Consider the following 21,478-nt stretch of genomic DNA (forward strand, 5'->3'; position numbering starts at 1 on the left):
ATGTTTAATTTATATCTTCACAACCTTTTGGTTTGACTAGTTTAGCACATGCGCAGTAGTTAAGATGACGTCATAAAAAATAGAATAAATGCGCAAGCATGGCGTTTAAAACTTGCCAGCGCCATTTTTTCGTGTGTTAACAAAAGTTCAGTTGCACAGTAAGTGATCACTTGCATAATTATATGTATTCACGTTTTATAATATTATCTGTTGTTTTTTGTAGCTAATTATTCCAAGACCCCTGATGAAGCCCAATTTGTTATTTATTGCATGTAGCACTTTATAAGTACTTGTAGTATCATTTTTTTGCACATATACACTAATACTATTGCTTGATGAAAGAAGCCATATACCTGTATAAGTTTGCTTCAAACACTCACGTGCTTGAAAAACACAGGTCTCTGAGAGCATTAGAGTGTATTTTGAATTAGCAAGAATTTTCATTCATATAAGTCCTCCATTGTGTCCGTTTGTTGTAATTCTCCAGAGGACTTAGTCCATTATAGAGATTTGAGTATACCACTATTGAGTATATGCAGCCAGCCTCTTCATTGGTCATATTTTTTCATTATTCATTGCTTTAAATTATTATAAATAACTCCATAACTGAGGTCATTGTATGAAAATATGGTAAATCATTTTAAACCATGAAAATATTTAAAGTGGAATGAAGTTGCACTGGAATGCTATTATAAGATTGAGTGCTTATTTATTTATTCTCACTTTCTAAGTAAAATGAGCATAAGAGTAAGATGAACATAAGAGTGTAGCTCTTGATTTATAGAATATATACATAAATTATTGCAGCATTTATGAAAACCTTCATTATATACTTTCTATGGTCTAAAACAAGTGATCTGATTGAACAAAGCTCACTTTCTCTCTTAACATAGCAATCTACAGTGGATCATGGTGCACAAATTAAATATGTTCCTTTCTCTTTTCTGGCAGCCTCCTGTACAGTTTTCAGTGCAAACAGAATAAAACAGAGAATGACACCGAGACATCGAAACACCCCAAAGAAAATCACCCCATAAAAGATTTGTGCAAAGCAGCATTAGTGCAACCCAGTTCCATCAGTATTTCATGCAAGACCTAATGTTTAACTTTCACCGTGGCGACCATGGTTCATCATTCTAAATACACTACTATACTGTCTAAAAATAATATTTTCCAAAAAAGGTAAGTTCAGGAGAATCTTATCTGCAGATATGAAACAACAAAGACAAACTTCCATGCAAGCCCAGTTTGGTACTGGACATCAACTGGTTGCTTCATACAGCTGCATCTCCTGTTTCATTATCACTTGAGATTTCCAGTCATGTTGCACCACATGTCAGCTTATGCAACAGGAAGTGACTCTTTTGTGAGTGAGCGTACAAAATAAAAATAAAAAAGTAATAAAAATAGCACAGAGGTTAAAGCATGAAAACTGAAGTATTCCAAAAACTTCATCTGCTGAATAGGGCCCATACGGCCTATTATAATTGTGGCAATGCTGCTGCATGGAGTCATATCTGCCAAATGGGGTATATTAACAGTGTGTGACTTCTTTTGTCCACAACACTTCTGGGTGTGTTTGTTGTGAGAAGGTTTCCTGGCAGAGTTGGGCAATGCTTGGTTATGGCGTCATTTTGGCCACTAAAGTAATTTCCAGAGTTGTTCGTCCTTTGCACCAACTTCTAATTTGCCAAATTTGCCAAATTGTGCTAGTGAGAGAAATCCTCCAATTTTCTTTCCAGTACTTGCGTTCAGTCCGTTGCTGAGGTCACGGACTGGCACTGGACAACATATCATCTCCATTTGGAAACGGATAAACTTGGCTCTTCCCGCCACTCCTCACTCCATGGTTTCCTTCAGATTGGTCTATGGCAGAGCACCACTGAAAGTAGCAATGGGCAGGCAAAGGAGGGAGCAAAACTCTGACTTCTTTGGGGGGAACTGGTATGAGGGGGGTTTCTTCAGCTGTCTGGTTTCCAGGCTTTCAGGTTTGTAGCATGGAGAAACTTCACACCTACAGAGAGAAACGAAAATAAGAATATCAACATAAATCCTATAAATTAGTGTGCATGCCTAGAAATGCTCAATGCAGGATGGTAATTGTGCAGTAAAAATATTTTTATTTTTAGGAGGGAGCATGGCATGGGCAGAAAGTGGGTGTGGAAGAATTAACCAGCTAGTGCACTCACATTACCGTACACTAACTGGTAAACACAGCCCCCTCCCCCCTTTTACTAAACCACAATAGCGGTTTTTAGCGTAGGGAGCCGCGCTGAATGTTCCGCACTGCTCCCGACACTCATAGAGTTCCTATGAGCGTCGGGAACAGTGTGCAGCATTCAGTGCAGCTCCCTGCGCTAAAAAACGCTATTACAGTTTAGTAAAAGGGGGAGGGGGAGGTAAGGAGTGGCCTAGAGGTAGAGCTGGTGCCTCTGCACTTTTTTCGTTCCGGTGAAAAATTACAGAACAAAAAAAAGTGAAAAATCGTTGGACTAAGTGTATAGCCCTCGATGGAGATTACCCCAACTTTGTTGGTTTGGCTGAGAGCTTATCAGCGGCCCCTCATAAAGATCAGACATATCAGGTTAGAGAATATGAGCCTGGAGAGGCAGCCAATGTAACCTGATCAAAGAAGAAGTGGTTCTATAAAACCTTTTCAAACAAAAAAATCATTTTGAAGGATTTGAAATCTAGAAAGAGATTGGAGAGAGGGAGAACAGAATAAACCATTACAATAATCCAAATGAGATACAACAAACTAAGGCTGCCTTTTACGAAGCCGATTACCATGGCAGTCCACGGCAATCACACCGAAGCTCATTGGGAATTAATGGGCTTCAGTGCTGTTGCCACGCGGCAGCCGCTAGCAGAGCAGGATTAAAGGGTAAGCCAAGTAGGCACATGCCTCGGGCCCGAAGAGTTCAGGGGGCCCCAGAATGCTGTCTGCTCCAATGATGTCGGTGTACCTGCCTCCAGGCCCGGCTCCAGGTGTACAAGTACTGCTTCCTCCTGCCTTCTCTATTATTTGGTGCAGCAAAACTCACAGACTTCAAAAGTCCACGGGCAGCAACTCTTACACACTGCCCAAGACAGTCCCAGAAGCCTTTCCTCTGATGCTGGAATTCTGCATCAGAGGGAAGGCTTCTATGTCAGCCATGGGGTGCATGTAGGAACCGCTGCCCACGGCCTTTTGAAGACTGCGAGTTAGGCTGCACTGAATAATGAAGGAAGGAAGGAGAAGGCGCTACTTGGATTTCTGGAGCCAGGTCTGGATGTACACTCTTGCGGGAGGAGGGACAGAGGTAGGGAGGGGATAGGACCATAAGGAGGCAGGGGCGGGGCGGGGAGGGTACTTGGGGGCCCAGGGCCCACTGAAGAATTAATCCTGCCCTGGCTGCTAGCGAGGCTTAGTAAAAGGGAGGGTAAAATGGAACAGAGAACGGATTTTAGAACTCCTTATTCTTCAAATTGCCAGCTTTCAGCTACATTATTCTTTGTAGGGCCAGTTAAGGCATGGACCAGGTGAGGCACTGCCTTGGGCACCAAAGGCCTGGCTCACCGTCTCACAGTGTCGATCTGTGCTGGCCGCCATACTCTTCCCTGAACTATAATCAACACTGCTGCACATTTAGACTTGAGAACAGGTAACTTCCTGTTCTCATGAGAAACAGAAAGCAACTTTTCTTGCATTTAAACCCACAGCGGTGCAGGTGGCAGTGCAGGAAAGAGGGCACAACAGTGAGAGCAAAGCAACACGCTGTTACCACTGTTCACAGGGGATGGTAAAGAGCTGATACATGCAGGCAGGTGAAGTTTCAGCTGTAGGGTTGCCAGATTTCTTCTATAAAAAAAAATAGGATACCTGGTCATGCCCCATTCTGCCCCTAGCCCCGCCCTGTTCCACCTCCAGCCACGCCCCATCCTGCCACAAGCCCCTCCCTCCACGAGACCACATCTGTGCATGCGCCGATGTCAACACGATGACATCATACGCATTCACGCGTGGGTATGATATCATCGCTCCGACATCCGCACATGCGCAGATGTCTTCCAGACGTGGCCCTGAGGTTGGGGACTTCCGAAACCCGGACAAACTAACAGGTTTTGGAAAAATCTCCGGGCACCCGTACAGTCCTCTAAAAAAAGGACATGTCCGGGTTTTCCCAGACATCTGGTAACCCTAGTCAGGTGGCTGGAGCTGATGAAGGTCCCGAGATGGGGCCAAAAAAAGCAAAAGGTTGGATCAGAGCACCACAATCCCTTAAGCCAGAACTGATTCTTTGTGGGTATAATCATCTGGGCCTGCAGATTTGGCTTGAATGGATATTATCTGAATAAGAATTGAATAAAACATACATGCATATAGTCACTGATAACTTACAATACCTGACTCCAGGGGAAGGTGGAGTTCATATAGGACTTGTTCAAGGTGAGGGTTACTGCTATTGTCAGTTTAATGGAGCAGTTTTCATACTGCCATTGTGTATAGTTATTGAAAAGCAGCCCATACACACAGTACGTTTTAGTTTATAGCAAATCCTGGGTGGAACTGGGCTTATGATCTCCAGGTTTCACACCTCCGATCACTAATGGATGCAGCCCAGCTTGTGAAGGTTGGCGACACAATTAAAATTTCTCTTAGAAAAGCAGGTTGCCTGTCCTCATGCGAAAACAGGAAGTGAATTACCAAACCTTAAACAACAGGCTCTATGCATGAGCAGAGTTAGATACAGAACACCAAGCAAATGTTTCAGGGCATATAAATATACAAGGTAGGCAGGCAGAGCAAATACTGTATTTACAAATAATGAAATGGAACTACTGTGTAGGCCAAATCTAAGGGGCAATTCAATGGACCACACAGTCTAGCTTCCAACACAGTACATCACGTGCTTCTTTTCCTGGGACTTGGCTTTACAAGATATCTAAAGAAAATTACGTCGGTGCTTTTGTAAATCTTGTAGAATCTTGTAAATCGTTGCAACTAGGATTGCGCAGGAAAAATAAAAATGGTTTTCTGGAGCTTTCTGTGTCATTTGTGGACTTTTTGGTTTTGTTTCATTCTTTTAGTTTTTAGATTTCATTTCAGGACAATTTTGCTAATACTTCCCCCCCAACCCCCCTCTTTTACTAAACCATGATAGCGGTTATTAGTGCAGGGAGCCGCGCTGAATGCTCCGCACTGCTCCCGACGCTCATAACCGCTATCACGGTTTAGTAAAAAGGGGGGGGGGGGGACTGTGCATTACTGAGCAATAGAATGAACCATGAAAACAATTTTATAACAGGGTATCCACTAAAAGTATCCTTTAAGATGCCTATTTTCTATTAAAAAAATAAATTAAAACACTAACACGAGCGGCTGATTAAACATCTTAAATAAAGGCATGATCATTTACGCAGGCTTTAGAGCAAATCTGAATGCCCACACCGGCATTCTGTATGCATGCAAATAAATGATCAGATTTCATAACTCATTTGCTCGCTCACAGGGAAAGTACGTGCCATGCAGTGGTGTAGTAAGAAGGGGTGGGTGCGAACCGTCCCCGGCGCCATCTTGGTTGGGGCGCCGGCACCTCTCTGCCCCTCCCCATGCCATGCTCTCACCCTCCCTACCTCACCCCCTGTACCTCTTTAAAATCTTTGCCAGTGCGAGCAACTACACTAGCCTGCTGATCGCGCTGGCCTGGCTCTCTCTGAAATCTCTTCCGGGTCACGGGCCCAGGAAGTGATGTCAGAGGGAAGGCTAGCGTGAGCAGCAGGCCGGAGAAGCTGCTTGCGCGGGTGAAGATTTAAAAAGTACAGGGGTGGGAAGGGAGGGTGTGATTGTGGTATGGGGGTGCAGAAGGAATGGGGAGTTGGCATGGAAGATGGGGGGGGGCACCACCCTAGGTGCCTCCTACTCTCGCTATGCCACTGGTGCCATGCAAAGAATGTTTGCACATTTACACTGGCCGGTACTTTATAAGAAGCCACCTACATGCATAATACCGCTATTTACATGCACTCCGGGTGGCTCCTTATAAAATTACCCCCAAAGGCACACTATTCTTCAACAGCACTTCTATTAAAGAGTGTACACGATTCCTCTAATTTCGACTTGTATGAAATTTAGAAAGAAACTGAAAACACAGGGCCTGATATTCAAAATGACTTAACTGGTCAGTGACGGCGACTGACCGGTTAAATTGCAGATAGCCAGCTATCTCAGAATATTCAGCAGAGATATCTGGTTTTCTCTGCAGAATATTCGCGGTTAGCGCAAAACTGCAAACTGGCTATCTCGGAGGCATTCCAGGGTTGTTATGGGGGGTGCGTCAAAGGTATGCCTCATTATTCAACGCTGACTGGGCAAGGTTAGCGCATAGATAGGACCACATAAATAGCTCTGAAAACTTTTTTGATTTGCTAAACATTTTGGAAATTAACTATTTCAGTCCACTCTTCCTTGTTAAATTTATGTATTATGTTTTACATTATTGTTAACCGAGTCGAGCTTCTCTTGGTTGATGACTTGGTCTATAAAACTAAGTTTTGGTTTAGTTTAGCTCTCCTGTCTTTATGTGCTAGCCAAAGCCCAGTTACTGCTGGATATCAGCTTAAATGGGCATGCACTAGCTGGCCAGTGAAGACCTAGATATTCAATGTCGCTCCAGGGTCAGCGCTGACAGGGGGCAATCACTGCATTGCCCACCACCAGCTGAATATCACCCTGACACTTTTTTTTTTTTTTTTACCAAGTCTGTGTGCGCCAATTATTAATTTTTATACGTTATTTCATTTAAGATTTGAACCTGATTGACTAGGGATTTGGCGGGATACAAATCTTTTGCATTATATTAACAAACAGGGAAAAAATAACTTCAGGTTTTTTCTTGTCATTTCAGGCTGAAATGATAAGAAATGACATGAAAAAACTCAGTGGCATTTCCCATGTCATTAGCCCTAGAATTATCCAAGAAAATATGGGAAGCTTATCCAGAGCATATGGACCAGGGACTTAAACTCACTCACTACGAGAGAGACTTACGCTCACTTACTCATACTGATCATTTCTATAGGGCTAATAGTTGATGCAGCATTGCACACATTCAGTGGCGTAGCAAGGGTGAGCAGCGCCCAGGGCGGGGGCGCTCCTTCCCCACCCCACTCCGCCACTCACGTGTCCCCTTCCCCTTTTCCCATACCTTTTTAACTTCTCCAACGTAATCAGCATGCCCATTTCGGTGTCGGCTCACCCTTTGATGTCACTTCCTAGGTGCGGGTCCTGGAAGTGACAGAGAGAGCAGACCGAAGGAGGGGGTGTCATGCCCTTAGGAAGACCGCGCCCTTAGGAAGACCATGCCCTTAGGAAGACCGCGCCCAAGACTGCGCCCTTAGGAAGACTGCGCCCTTAGGAAAGCCACGCCCTTAGGAAGACCATGCCCTTAGGAAGATCGCGCCCTTAGGAAGACCGTGCCCAAGACTGCGCCCTTAGGAAGACCGTGCCCTTAGGAAGACCACGCCCTTAGGAAGACCGCGCCCTTAGGAAGACCGTGCCCAAGACTGCGCCCTTAGGAAGACCGTGCCCTTAGGAAGACCACGCCCTTAGGAAGACCGTGCCCAAGACTGCGCCCTTAGGAAGACCGTGCCCTTAGGAAGACCACGCCCTTAGGAAGACCGCGCCCTTAGGAAGACTGCGCCCTTAGGAAAGCCACGCCCTTAGGAAGACCATGCCCTTAGGAAGACCGCGCCCTTAGGAAGACCGCACCCTTAGGAAGACCACGCCCAAGACTGCGCCCTTAGGAAGACTGTGCCCTTAGGAAGACCACGCCCTTAGGAAGACTGCGCCCTTAGGAAGACCACGCCCAAGACTGTGCCCTTAGGAAGACCGCGCCCTTAGGAAGACTGCGCCCTTAGAAAGACTGTGCCTTTAGGAAGACCATGCCCTTAGGAAGACTGCGCCCTTAGGAAGACCACGCCCGGGGCAGACTTCCCACACCCCTCTTACTACACCACTATATATGCAGGTGCTTTCTCTTTCCCTAGTGGGCTCACAATCTAAGTTTTTTGTACGTGGGGTAATGAAGGGTGAAATGACTTCCTAGGGTTACCAGACGTCCGGATTTCCCCGGACATGTCCTCCTTTTGAGAACATGTCCGGGGGTCGGGGGGCTTTTCAAAACCTGGCACTTTGTCCGGGTTTTGAAAAGAAATCGCGTTGGGAAGGAGCATCTGCACATATGCGGATGCCACGCAGCGACATCACGTGCACGGGCGCATGCGTGTTACGTCAACGCATCGCATCCGCACATGCGTGGATGCCTTTCTGCCCTATGAACAGGCAACAGGGGGCAGAGCAAGAGGCGGCGCTGAGGGCGGAGTTGGGGCATAACGGGGCTGGGATGGGTAGAACTGGGGGCGGGTCTAGGGGTTCCGGATTTTACTTGTAGTAAAATCTGGTAACCCTATCACAGGGTCACAAGGAGCTGCAGTGGGGATTGAATCCAGATCCCCAGGACCACTAACCATTAGAAACATAGAAACATAGAAAAAGACGGCAGATAAGGGCCGCGGCCCATCTAGTCTGCCCACCCCAATGACCCTACCCTATTTAACTCTGTGCAGAGATCCCACGTGACGATCCCATTTCTTCTTAAAATCAGGCACGCTGCTTGCCTCGATCACCTGAAGTGGAAGTCTATTCCAGCGATCAACCACTCTTTCGGTGAAAAAGTATTTCCTGGTGTCACCATGCAACTTCCCCCCCCTGATTTTCCATGGATGTCCTCTTGTCGCCGTCGGACCTTTGAAAAAGAAGATATTCTCTTCTACCTCGATACGGCCCGTGAGGTACTTGAACATCTCGATCATATCTCGATCATTACTCCTCATGCATTCTCTAGCTGTGCTTTTATGAAGCTCTTTTGCAAACCAGAGAATACTTTATGGGCTTCATTTCATTGTACTGTGAGTCATTCCAGTTTTCATTGTAGAAACAGAGGTCAGCTAAGAACCTGAAGTGAGCGGTTTCTGGTGGTCACATTCATCACATTTGTGATGAGCTTTTGAGTCAGCTAGTCATGAAAAGGGAAGGGAAGTGCATACAGGGGTGCTGACAGAGGTGACTGAGACTTTCCACTTCAAAGGGCCTATAGCCATTAATGGTTGAGAAAACCAAAGCTTTTAGGGTCTAATTTTATAACAGGAGGCCTCTGCAAGTATTCTGAAAAGATGCCTATTTTATAAAGGCCGAGACAGAAACATAGAAATATGGTGGCAGATAAAGACCAAATGGCTCATCCAATCTGCCCATCCATAGCATCCTCTATTTCTTCCTCTCCAGAAGAGATCCCATCCTCTATCTCCTCCTCTCCAAAAGATATCCCATGTGCCTGTCCCATGCTTTCTTGAATTCAGACATAGTCTTTGTCTCCACCATCTCTACCAGGGGACTATTCCAAGCATCTATCACCCTTTCTGTAAAAAAGTATTTCCTTAGATTACTCCTGAGCCTAACACCTCTTAATGTCATCCTATGCCCTCTTATTCTTGAGCTTCCTTTCAAATAGAGATTTGCCTAATGCATGTTTATAACACATAGGTACTTAAATGTTTCTATCATATCTTCCCTCTCCCACCTTTTCTCCAAAGTATCCATATTGAAATCTTTAAGTCTGTCCCAATACACCTTATGATGAAGACTCCTGACCATTTTAGTAGCTTTCCTCTGGACCGACTCCATCCTGTTTATATCTTTTTGAAGATGTGTTCTCCAAAACTGTACACAATATTCTAAATGTAGTCTCACCAGAGTCTTATACAGAGGAATCAATATCTTCTACTGGCCATACCTCTCTCTATGCATCATAGCATCCTTCTAGATTTCGCCATCACCTTTTTGACCTGTTTCACCACCTTAAGATCATCACATATTATCACTCCCAAGTCCTGCTCCTTTTTCATGCATAAAAGTTCTTCACCCCCTAAACTTCGGGTTTTTGCAGCCCAAATGAATGACCTTACATTTCTTAGCATTAAATCTTAGCTGCCAAATTTCAGACCATTCTTTAAGCTTCGTTAGGCCCTTTTACATGTTATTAAAGTAGCATCATGGGGTAAAGACCTAGAACAATTACTTTAGCCCTCTACTTATGAGGAATTTAGGAAACGTCTAAAAACACACCTGTTCCTAAAACATCTTGACAACTGATCCACTTATCTCTTTCCTCTCAATAGCGACCTACTGTCCTTTTGATCACTTTTCTCCTCAACAATGAATTTCCTGTCTAATTACTTCTCTTTCTTCTTCCCCTCTTGAAGTCAGTCAATTTGTACCTTTGCTTAATCTTTTGTAAACCGCATAGAACTTCACGGTATTGCGGTATATAAGCTGTTATTATTATTATTAACACCATCAGGGGTGTCTACTCTATTGCAGATTTTGGTATCATCTGCAGAGAGGCAAATCTTACCTGACAGCCATTTAGCAATATCGCTTACATAAATGTTAAAAAGAACAAGCCCAAGAACCAAACCTTGATGTACACTACTGGTAACATCCCTTTCCTCAGAGGAGATCTCCATTGCCCACTACCCTCTGTCGCCTTCCTCTCAACCAGTTCCTTTGACATAAAATGACACTTGGATGTTTTTCTTGCTAAAAACGTTCAAAATCACTATTTTCAAAACACATATTTTAGACATTTTTCTGGGCTGTTCGTCTCTTGTTCGTATAAATTGCAAGGGAGCATGTTGAAGTCGTGTTTTGAGTAGGCTTAGGGCAGGCTTAGGACTTGAACATTTTGCAGTGATAATCAAACATTTAATAAAACATCCAGGGCATCATTTAGACGTTTGGGGCTAGACCTGTTTTAAAAACAAATAAGGGACAAAAAGACCACTGGGCCAGATGACCACTGGAGGAATTAAGGCATGACACCCACCCCCCTTTATTCACCCAATGATCACTGACTAGGATCACCAGATTTTCCTTCAGGAAAATCCGGGCCCATGGCCACATCCCCAGGACTGCCAAGTTCCACCTCTGTCCTGCCCCTGACCCCAGATGGCATGTGCAGACACAGCACGGTAATGCATGCGCGGATGCCCCTCCTTGACACGATTAAGTCAGGAAGCTTTTCAAAACCCGGGTTTTGAAAAGCCCTCTGGAACCCCCCTGGACGTGTCCTCAAAAGGAGGACATGTCCGGATATCTGGTAACCCTATCACTGACCCCCACCACCACCCAAAGATGTGAAAGAAACAGTGCATATCAGCCTGTATGACGGCTTCAGATGGCCACACAGACATCTTAGCACTAAGCTCAAAAACATCTAGAAAATACTCGTTTTCGAAACAAAAAGTTAAACATTTTTCTGATTTGAAAATGGTCTTTTCTTTACTGGAGTTTTGGACGTATTTCCCCCAAATATTCTTAATTTGTCCTTTTCATGGTTTTACTTTCAGCCAAAACGTCACGTCAACAGAGCTGAGAACGGTAGAGAGCACTGTGATTCTACTAGAAACAGCTCAGCAGCGACCTCTAGTGCCTCTACCATGGTAACCCACCTGTATCCTTTACACTGACAAAATGCACCTTGATAGTAAACCACTTGTATTGTAACCCACTTGCATCCCATGTACTGACAAAATATATCTTTACTGTAACCCACTTGTATCCCATGTACTGACAAAATGAATCTTTAATGTAAACCACTTGCTTCCCATGTACTGACTAAACGTATCTTTATTGTAAACCGTTTCTATCCCATGTACTGTCAAATGTATCTTTATTGTAAACCGCTTCGAACTTCACGGTATAGCGGTATATAAGAAATAAATTATTATTATTATTATTACCAGCATTTTGTAGGTGAACATTTGTCTTGGTTTGATCACACATTTGCCTGCTTGAGTGACGGTGGTAGGAAGAGACAGTGGCGTTGTAAGGGGGGAGAGGCGGGGAGGGCGGTCAGCCCCGGGCGCTGTCTTAGTTCTGCTCTCCACCCTCTCCCCCCCTGCTTCTTCCCCACCCTCCACTGTCACACGTGTGCACTGCTTCCCTTACCCCAGACCTCTATAATGTTCCTGGCATGAGCAGCAACCCCACCCCCAACCTGCTGTAAAAGTTTTAGTTCAGAACTTGTAGGCTGGACTACGTTACTGAGAGGAGGAAAGTACTGAGTGAGTGGATTTATAGTGCTTTTCAGCCTCCCAGCCTGCTGGTCCCAGCACTGACCTCACAAAACAGTCCTGAAAATGCATTTCCAGTAACCCGCCCAACTCATGGCAAAAAGTAGCCCAAACAATTGCCGCTGGAAACGCCTCTAATTTATCAAAACTAATGCCTGTTGTATCGGGCGATGGTGCGCCTGCATCTGGAATACTGCGCCCAATATTGGTCGCCGACCTTAAGAAGGATATGGCGATACTCGAGAGGGTTCAGAAAAGAGCTATGCAATTGATAAAAGTATGGAAAATCTTTCATATGCTGAAAGATTAGAGAAACTGGGGCTCTTTTCTCTGGAGAAGCGGAGATTTAGAGGGGACATGATAGAGACTTATAAGATCATGAAGGGCATAGAGAAAGTGGAGAGGGACAGATTCTTCAAACTTTCGAAAACTTCAAGAACGAGAGACCATTCGGAAAAATTGAGAGGGGACAGTTTCAGAACCAATGCTAGGAAGTTCTTCTTCACCCAAAGGGTGGTGGACACCTGGAATGCACTCCCAGAGGATGTGATAAGGCAGAGTACGGTATTGGGGTTCAAGAAGGGATTAGACAATTTCCTGAAGGAAAAGGGGATAGAAAGGTATAGATAGAGGATTACTATACAGGTCCTGGACCTGATGGGCCGTCGTGTGAGCGGACTGCTGGGCATGATGGACCTCTGGTCTGACCCAGCAGAGGCACTGCTTATGTTCTTATGTTATGTTATGTTCACTGGGCGAAACAGGGTTACAAAGAATTAACTTGAGAAAGAATTGCCTACACTAGAGACGACACCAAACTATTTAGTGGAGTTGGGACAAAAGAGGACTGTGAAGATTTACAAAGGGACCTGAACAAACTAGAAGAGTGGGTGGCGAGATGGCAGATGAAATTTAATGTAGAGAAATGTAAAGTCTTACTTGTGGGAAACAGAAACCCGAAGTACAGCTATACGATGGGAGGGCTGGAAATGGGTGAGAATACCCTAGAAAAGGACTTGGGGGTAATGGTGGACAAGACAATGAAGCTGTTGGCACAGTGCGCAGCGGCCTCAAAGAAGGCAAATAGAATGCTAGGTATTATCAAGAAAGGTATTACAGCCAGAACGAAAGAGGTTATCCTGCCGTTGTATCGGGCGATGGTGCACCCACATCTGGAGTACTGCACCCAATATTGGTCACCGTACCTTAAGAAGGATACGGCGTTACTAAAGAGGGTTCAGAAAAGAGCGACACAATTGATAAAAGGTATGGAAAACCTTTCATATGCTGAAAGACTAGAGCACAGGTGTCAAAGTCGGTCCTCGAGGGCCGGAATCCAGTCGGGTTTTCAGGATTTCCCCAATGAATATGCATGAGATCTATGTGCATGCACTGCTTTCAATGCATATTCATTGGGGAAATCCTGAAAACCCGACTGGATTACGGCCCTCGAGGAGGGACTTTGACACCCCTGGACTAGAGAAACTGGGGCTCGTTTCACAGGAAAAGCAAAGACTTAGAGGGGACATGATAGAGACTTACAAGATCATGAAGGGCATAGAGAAAGTGGAGAAGGACAGATTCTTCAAACTTTTGAAAACTACAAGAACGAGAGGTCACTCAGAAAAATTAAAAGGGGACAGATTCAGAATCAATGCTAGGAAGTTCTTCTTCACCCAAAGGGTGGTGGACACCTGGAATGAGCTTCCAGAGGGTGTGATACAACAGAGCACGATATCGGGGTTCAAGAAAGGATTAGATAATTTCCTGGAGGAAAAAGGGATAGAAGGGTATAGATACACCTCCCGCTCTTTGGTACCCTGTCCCTCTTTATCTTCCTAGCTCCTTTCCTATAACCCTTCATTGTAGCTCCTTTTCACTCTAACCCTGTAAACCGTTCCGAGCTCTACGCTTGTGGAGATGGAGCGATATACAAACCTAAGGTTTAGTTTAGTTTAGATAGAAGAATACTATACAGGTCCTGGACCTGATGGGCCGCCGCATGAGCGGACTGCTGGGCATGATGGATCTCTGGTCTGACCCAGCAGAGACAATGCTTATGTTCTTATATAAATCTATCTTATGCATTTTTTTTTTATTGCTGGAATCCTGAAAACCTGACTGGCTAGGTGGTCCTCCAGGTCATGCTCAGGAAGCCCTTATGCCTTTTCAGATCTGATGATGATAATAGACTTGGATTCTTAGGTTGCCTTTCCAAGCAATTCTCGAGGCCACTTCTAAAGGGGCTGATAGCCACCTGGTAACCACATAAAGATGTAAGCTTGAGTTATCGGCATATCTTTATGTAGAAAGTTGTCTAATCAATATGGATAAGTCGGACTGCTGAATATCCTATGGTTGCTGTTTCTGCAGTCAGACTTACCCATGTAAGGTATACATTGAGCATCTGAATATTACCACCATCTGTAGTTTGTAATTCTCCCATACGGATAAGTTTTTGGCATTCTAGAGATATATAAGTCAAAATTTATCCAGCTCATTGGGTTTCAAGAATTCATACAAAAAATATGTATGAGAGAGATCTGCATATACTAGAGCTCTAATGTATGCAAATCTATCTTTTGCATACTGTATAATCCTGAAAATCTGTGGTTAGTTGGGCCTCAAGAACAAGTTGGAAAACACTGTTTTATGCAATTAGAGGTAGAGTTACCATATGGCTCCAGAAAAAAGAGGACGGATTGAGACATCTAAGTTTTACTTCTTTCGCTTTCAATGGAAGTGACACTCGGATGTCTCAATCCATCCTCCTTTTTTTGGAGCCATATGGTAACCCTACCTATAGAGGACAGTATGTGGAAGGTAATTAATATATGTACAACCACAGGACTGCTAAACCAAGGGAAGGTGGCCAAAAGAGATTATCTGTTCTCACCTGGTGACGTTCTGTAGAATTTTCCGTTCATCTTGATCCAGACACACAGCAAAAGTGCAGTTGTTGACGCCAATAATTTGAGCCTTGTCTATTTTAATTTGGGACACACTGATCTGCAGGAAGAAAACACATATGTCACATTTTCCCCATCTAATAGTTTGGGTTTGGATTGACATCACTAGAAACTGAATATCTTTATGGATCTGCAACCTAGGTACTTTACAAGCCATTGTGTGCTTCAGTCCTGTTCTGTAGGAGCTATCTTCTAGGACAAGAAACTAGTTATTCAGTGCATCAACTCCTTTTAAGTTAGGTAGCAGTAGAGGCAATACTGCTGTCTAACATACGGTGCCGTAATTAGAATCAGGGCCAAGATGATAAAGGGGATGGAACTCCTCTCGTACAAGGAAAGACTGGAGAGGTTAGGGCTCTTCAGCTTGGAAAAGAGATGGCTGAGGGGAGATATGATTTGAAGTCTCTACAAAATCCTGAGTGGTGTAGAACGGGTACAAGTGGGTCAATTTTTTTACTGCATAAAGATTTACAAAGACTAGGGGACACTCAATGAAGTTACAGAGTAATATTTTTCAAACCAATAAGAGGAAATATTTTTCCACTCAGAGAATAGTTAAGCTCTGGAACGTGTTGCCAGAGGAAGTGGTAAGAGCAGTTAATGTAGCTGGTTTTAAAAAAAGATTTGGACAAGTTCCTGGTGGAAAAGTCCATAAACTGCTGTTGAGATAGACTTGGGAGAAGTCACTGCTTGCCCTGGATCGGTGGCATGGAATCCTGCTACCATTTGGGGTTCCAGAATGCTGCTACTCTTTGAGATTCTGGAATGCTGCTACTATTTAGGTTTTTGCTAGGCACTTGTGACTTGGATTGGCCACAAGTTTCAAGTTTATTAAAAATTTGATATTACGCTTATCAAATTTCTAAGTGGAGTACAAGTAAATTTACATTAAAAAGGAAAATCTGGGGGAACGAATGATATGACATACTAACATACTGGTACCCTAGGGTAAAAGGGTAGAACTACATAGCCTCTATAAAATAAAAACAATAAAGGGAAGAACATTTAGATGGGATCCTTCTGTAAGTGCTAATCATGAGAGAAGAAAAGTAAATGCAAGGATGTTAAATTAAAGCTTGAAGGCGTCGTTAAATAAAAATATTTTTAATTTTGTTTTAAATTGTTCCAAAGATGATTCGGATCTTTTCCAGATAAGCCCCGCCACTAATGGAAAAAGTGGATGCGCCAAAAGTTAAGCCCCGCCACCTTTTGCCAGCGCACACCTTAACCAGTGAAGTTCTCAGCACAACGGCCCCACAACGCGGCACGATGTGTATAAAGTAAAGTGGGGGGAATTCCCCCACACACACCCCCGTCGGAGCACCCAAAAAAGATTATAAAAAAGAGGATATGAAACTTAACATTATAAAAAAATAGGATAAACTGTCGACCATTTTTAAGGGCTCCGATGGGGGGGGGTGTGGGGGGGAACCCCCCCACTTTACTTTCTATAGATCGCGCCTCTTTTTTATAATTTTTTTTGGGTGGCGGGGGTTAACTTTTTGGTGGGGCTTATCTGGAAAAGATCCGATGATTCTTCTCGTAGATCTGCAGGCATAACATTCCAGAGTGTTGGAGCTGTATCGGAAAAGATTGATGATCGATGCATGCTAAACTGGCGTATTGATGGGATATGTAAGAGGTGTTGGGCATTAGAACTCAGAGTTCTAGCCTGGGTATAAGGGATCAAAAGTCTGTTTAAGAATTCCGGAAGATTTGTATTGCATGTTTATATTAGAGTATATTAGTGGTCAAACCGTGAAGATGGAATACTGGGCTAGACGGACCATTGGTCTGACCCAGTAAGGCTATTCTTATGTTCTTAGTGGAGTCAGGACAGAGCTGGGATTTACCCAGTTAGCGGCAGTATTCAGTCTGCCAGCCAGGTAAGCAAGCAGATTAATTAGGACAGCAAAAAGGCATGCGTAGCACTAGCCTGAATATAGGCCAGTGCCCTAGTATCCTCTGGATATCCTGGATATTCAATGCCAGGGCCTGGACATGATCTGGAATTGAATATTTGGCCCCATTGTTTCAATATTACCAGCTCTTAGTAGATAACAATATTGAAACAATGTAGCTTCTCTTTTACAGGTCTGTGTACGATGAGGGCACAAACAATATTAATTAATATCAGAAACTAGTTAATAAAAGAAATAGTACAGCAACCTCTTCTGCTGCGGAAGCATAATTTAGGCTTGTGTATTAATCTGCAGCCATCTTTGAAAATGAAACAATAAAGGAAAAACCATAAGGAAATCATTTTACTTTTTGCATTACCTGATTAAAGCTTTTCTTGGATTTTGAGTTCTGCCGTTTAACAACTTCCGTCACTATTAAGTTTAGGCATTCCATTTTCGAATCTGAAAAAAAAATAATACAATGCTTGCTTTTATGATGTCCACATTATAACCATAATTATTTTTTGTTTCTGTACTTTCTATTGTTATTTTTACTAGGGAAAACCAAAAGTCCATCAAGCCCAGTAGCCTGTTCTCACGGTGGCCAATCCAGGTCACTAGTACCTGGCCAAAATCCAAGGAGTAGCAACATTCCATTATCTCAAAGTAAGTAAGATTCTGGAACCCCAAATAGTAACAACATTCCATGCAGAATCCACAAAGAGTGGTAAGATTCTAGAATCCCAAGGAGTAGCAACTGGGTTTGATGGACCTTTGGTCTTACCTAGTAAGGTTATTCTTATGTTCTTATGTAACAATAGTATTTTCTTGAGTAGCTTGCAGATAAATTGGCAATTCTAGTGTGGCGTTCCATCATAAAACTTTACTGAATTGTTTGGCATGAATAATAACTCTCTTCAGGGGTTCTTCATCAGTCAGGGCAAGAGCAATCATCAGCTCCTCCTACCCATGCTGACTCCACTGACAAAATGGCTGACAGGACCTCCTGAAACAGTCTCGTAAGATTACCCATGGAGGTCCCAGCAGCCATCTTTAGATTGGAGTTGACATGATTAGGGGCATTGCGGATCGCTCCTGCCCATGCTGGCTCCAATCTCAAAATGGCTGCCATGACCTCCAGTGGCAGTTTTACAAGACTGCCTCGGGAAGTCCCATTAGCCATTTTGTCAGCTGAGCTGGCTTGGGCAGTTCAGGTTTCTTTCATTGGCCTTAAATCTCCCAAGAAGTTTTAATGATGTGATGCCAAAAGGGTCTTCTATATTTATAACATGTAAGGAGAAATTAGGTTCTTACCTGCTAATTTACTTTCTTTTAGCTTCTCCAGACCAGTAGAGGTCAACTTTACGATTGGGTATATATCTAATCATGACCAGCAGGTGGAGACTGAAAACAAAACTTTGGGACAGTATATCCTAGCCCCTCCTCTCTATTTCCCTCAGTCTGCCGAATAGCCAAGCAGAACCAAGAACTGGAAAACAACAGAGAGAAAAAACAATACTCCGAAAGGAGTAACAAATAACATACCCAAAAATGCTGTTGGAAAATGCAGAGGAGAAATTCCCGAAGGAAGAAGGTCCCCACAGCTCGCCAGCTAAGCCAGCCGAGCCACAGCCGCTGTTCTTCAATTCTCCCCGGCCCTAGAAAAATACTAGAACCCGCAGCAAAAACCAAAAACTGCCCGCGCAACAGCCCCAACAACAACAACAACAGACAGGGTGGGGACCTCTACTGGTCTGGAGAAGCTAAAAGAAAGTAAATTAGCAGGTAAGAACCTAATTTCTCCTTCTTTAGCACTCTCCATACCAGTAGAGGTTAACTTTACGATTGGGACGTACCAAAGCAGTCCCTCTCACGGGCGGGACCCCCGAAGGGCCGATACCAGAACACGCTCACCGAACACCGCGTCCCGACGCGCCTGAACATCTACCCGATAATGCCGAACAAATGAATGCAAGGAGGACCAAACCGCAGCCTTACAAATATCCACCGGAGGCACGAGCGACGACTCAGCCCAAGAAGCCGCCTGACCCCTAGTGGAATGAGCCTTGAGAAACTCCGGAACCGGCTTCTTACTCAGAAGATAAGCGGAAGCAATCATCTCCTTGATCCAACGCGCAATAGTAGCCTTAGAAGCGCCAGCCCCCCGACGAGGACCCGCCAGAAGCACAAAGAGATGATCGGAGCTCCGAAAATCCCGGGTCCGCTGCACATAAGCATGGAGGACCCGACCGACATCCAACTTGCGCAGCTGTCGTTGCTCAGAAGAACCCTCCCGACTACCCAAGACCAGGAGGACCACCGATTGATTGACATGAAAAGGAGAAACTACCTTCGGCAGAAAGGAAGGAACAGGCCGCAAAACAACCCGCTCCTTCGAAAACTCCAGGAAGGGAGCCCTACAAGAGAAAGCCTGTAGCTCAGACACCCGTCTAGCGGAAGTAATGGCCACCAAAAAGACCGACTTCAGCGTAAGGTCCTTCAACGAACAGCCATCCAACGGCTCGAAAGGAGGGCGCACTAGAACAGAGAGAACCAGATTGAGATCCCAAGAGGGAATCGAGGGCCTTATGGGAGGCCTGATCAACTTGGCCGCCCTAAGAAAGCGAATCACATCAGGAATGGCTGACAAACGCTGACCTGTCACCAGCCCCCGAAAAGCCGACAGGGCCGCCAGATGAACCCGAAGAGAAGACCAGGCCAGGCCCCTATCCAGGCCATCCTGCAAAAACTCTAGAATGTTAGGCAGAGAAGCGCGAAAGGAGACCACTCCCCGCGCTCGGCACCATTCCTCAAAAAGACGCCAAACCCGTACATAAGCCCGAGAGGTAGAAAGCCTCCGGGACCCCAAAAGTGTAGAGATCACCTTGTCGGAATATCCCTTCTTACTCAGGCGGCCCCTTTCAAGAGCCAAGCCGTAAGACAAAAGGGAGACGGGTCGAACATGGGAATGGGACCCTGCGTCAGAAGATCGCACTCGAGAGGCAGAGGAAGAGGATCCGCCACCAGATGCCTCACCAGATCCGCATACCACGGACGACGAGGCCAATCCGGAGCCACCAAGACCACCAGCCCCGGATGGCGAACAATGCGAAGCAGTACTCTGCCTACTAATGGCCACGGAGGGAACACATACAACAGCCCCTCCGTTGGCCACGGTTGGACCAGAGCATCCAGACCCTCGGCCAGACCGTCCCTGCGACGACTGAAGAAGCGGGGTACTTTGGCGTTGCCACTTGTAGCCATCAGATCCATCAGGGGCTGCCCCCAAGCACGCACTAGCAACTGAAACGCCTCGGCGCCGAGACACCACTCTCCCGGATCCAAGAAGTGACGACTGAGGAAGTCCGCCTGAACGTTTTCTACCCCGGCAATGTGAGAGGCCGAGAGGTCCAGAAGATGCGACTCCGCCCAAACCATGAGCCGAGCCGCCTCCTGCGCCACCAGAGTGCTCTTGGTGCCCCCCTGACGATTGACATAAGCCACCGCCGTGGCATTGTCCGACAGGACTCTGACCGACTTGCCCAACAAAAGGGAGTGGAAAGCCAACAGCGCTAGCCGGACCGCCCTGGTCTCCAACACGTTGATCGACCAGGAGGCCTCCTCCGTGGACCAGGTTCCCTGAGCTGAGTGACCCAGACACTGGGCCCCCCAACCCAGGAGACTCGCATCCGTAAGGAGCACCGTCCACTGCGGAAGATCCAGACCCACCCCCTGAACTAGGTGAGGGGTCCGGAGCCACCAACGCAGACTGCAGCGCGCCAAGCCTCGCAGGGGAACCGGAACATCCATCCCGTGCCTCTGGGGAGACCACCTCCGGAGCAGAGCATACTGGAGAGGACGCATGTGGGCCCGCGCCCACCTCACCACGTCCAGGGACGCCGCCATCGACCCCAGGACCTGGAGGAAATCTCGCGCCCGAGGACACCGGGACGCCAAAAGCAGGCGAATCTGAGACTGCAATTTGCTCACCCGGGCCTCTGGGAGGAAGACCTTCCCCAAGGAGGTGTCGAACAGCACCCCGAGGTACTCCAGACGCTGAGCCGGAACCAACCGACTCTTGGAAAGGTTGACCACCCAGCCCAGCGACCGGAGAAACTCCACCACCCGAGCCGTAACCCGGGAGCTTTCCTGCAACGACTTGGCCCGAATTAACCAGTCGTCCAGGTAGGGGTGTACCAGGATGCCCTCCGACCGCAAGGCTGCCGCGACGACCACCATCACCTTGGTGAACGTCCGGGGAGCCGTGGCCAGCCCAAAGGGAAGCGCACAGAACTGATAGTGCCGACCCAAGATCGCAAAGCGCAGGAAACGCTGATGAGAGGTCCGAATAGGAACATGCAAGTAGGCCTCCGTCAGATCGAGAGAAGTGAGAAACTCCCCCGGCTGAACCGCCAGAATGACCGACCGCAGCGT

The 21,478-nt window shown here is 45.7% G+C and overlaps 1 protein-coding gene across 4 annotated transcripts in view; it reads right to left on the reverse strand.

The window, feature by feature from the left end:
• Window positions 1-430: 430 nt before the first annotated feature.
• The window catches only part of PIK3R5 (phosphoinositide-3-kinase regulatory subunit 5), a 162,824-nt gene continuing 141,776 nt past the window's right edge, over window positions 431-21,478 (reverse strand). For all 4 annotated transcript variants that reach the window (XM_033959995.1, XM_033959997.1, XM_033959996.1 and 1 more), the window contains 3 exons: window positions 17,424-17,506; window positions 15,071-15,183; window positions 431-2,014 (listed from right to left, as the gene is read on the reverse strand). In XM_033959995.1, the coding sequence (XP_033815886.1) occupies window positions 1,867-2,014; window positions 15,071-15,183; window positions 17,424-17,506 (344 nt within the window). In that variant the 3' untranslated portion in view covers window positions 431-1,866. The remainder of the gene's footprint in view (window positions 2,015-15,070; window positions 15,184-17,423; window positions 17,507-21,478) is intronic.

This window comes from Geotrypetes seraphini, chromosome 10, assembly GCF_902459505.1.
Source record: "Geotrypetes seraphini chromosome 10, aGeoSer1.1, whole genome shotgun sequence".
In the NCBI taxonomy this organism is placed as follows: domain Eukaryota; kingdom Metazoa; phylum Chordata; class Amphibia; order Gymnophiona; family Dermophiidae; genus Geotrypetes; species Geotrypetes seraphini.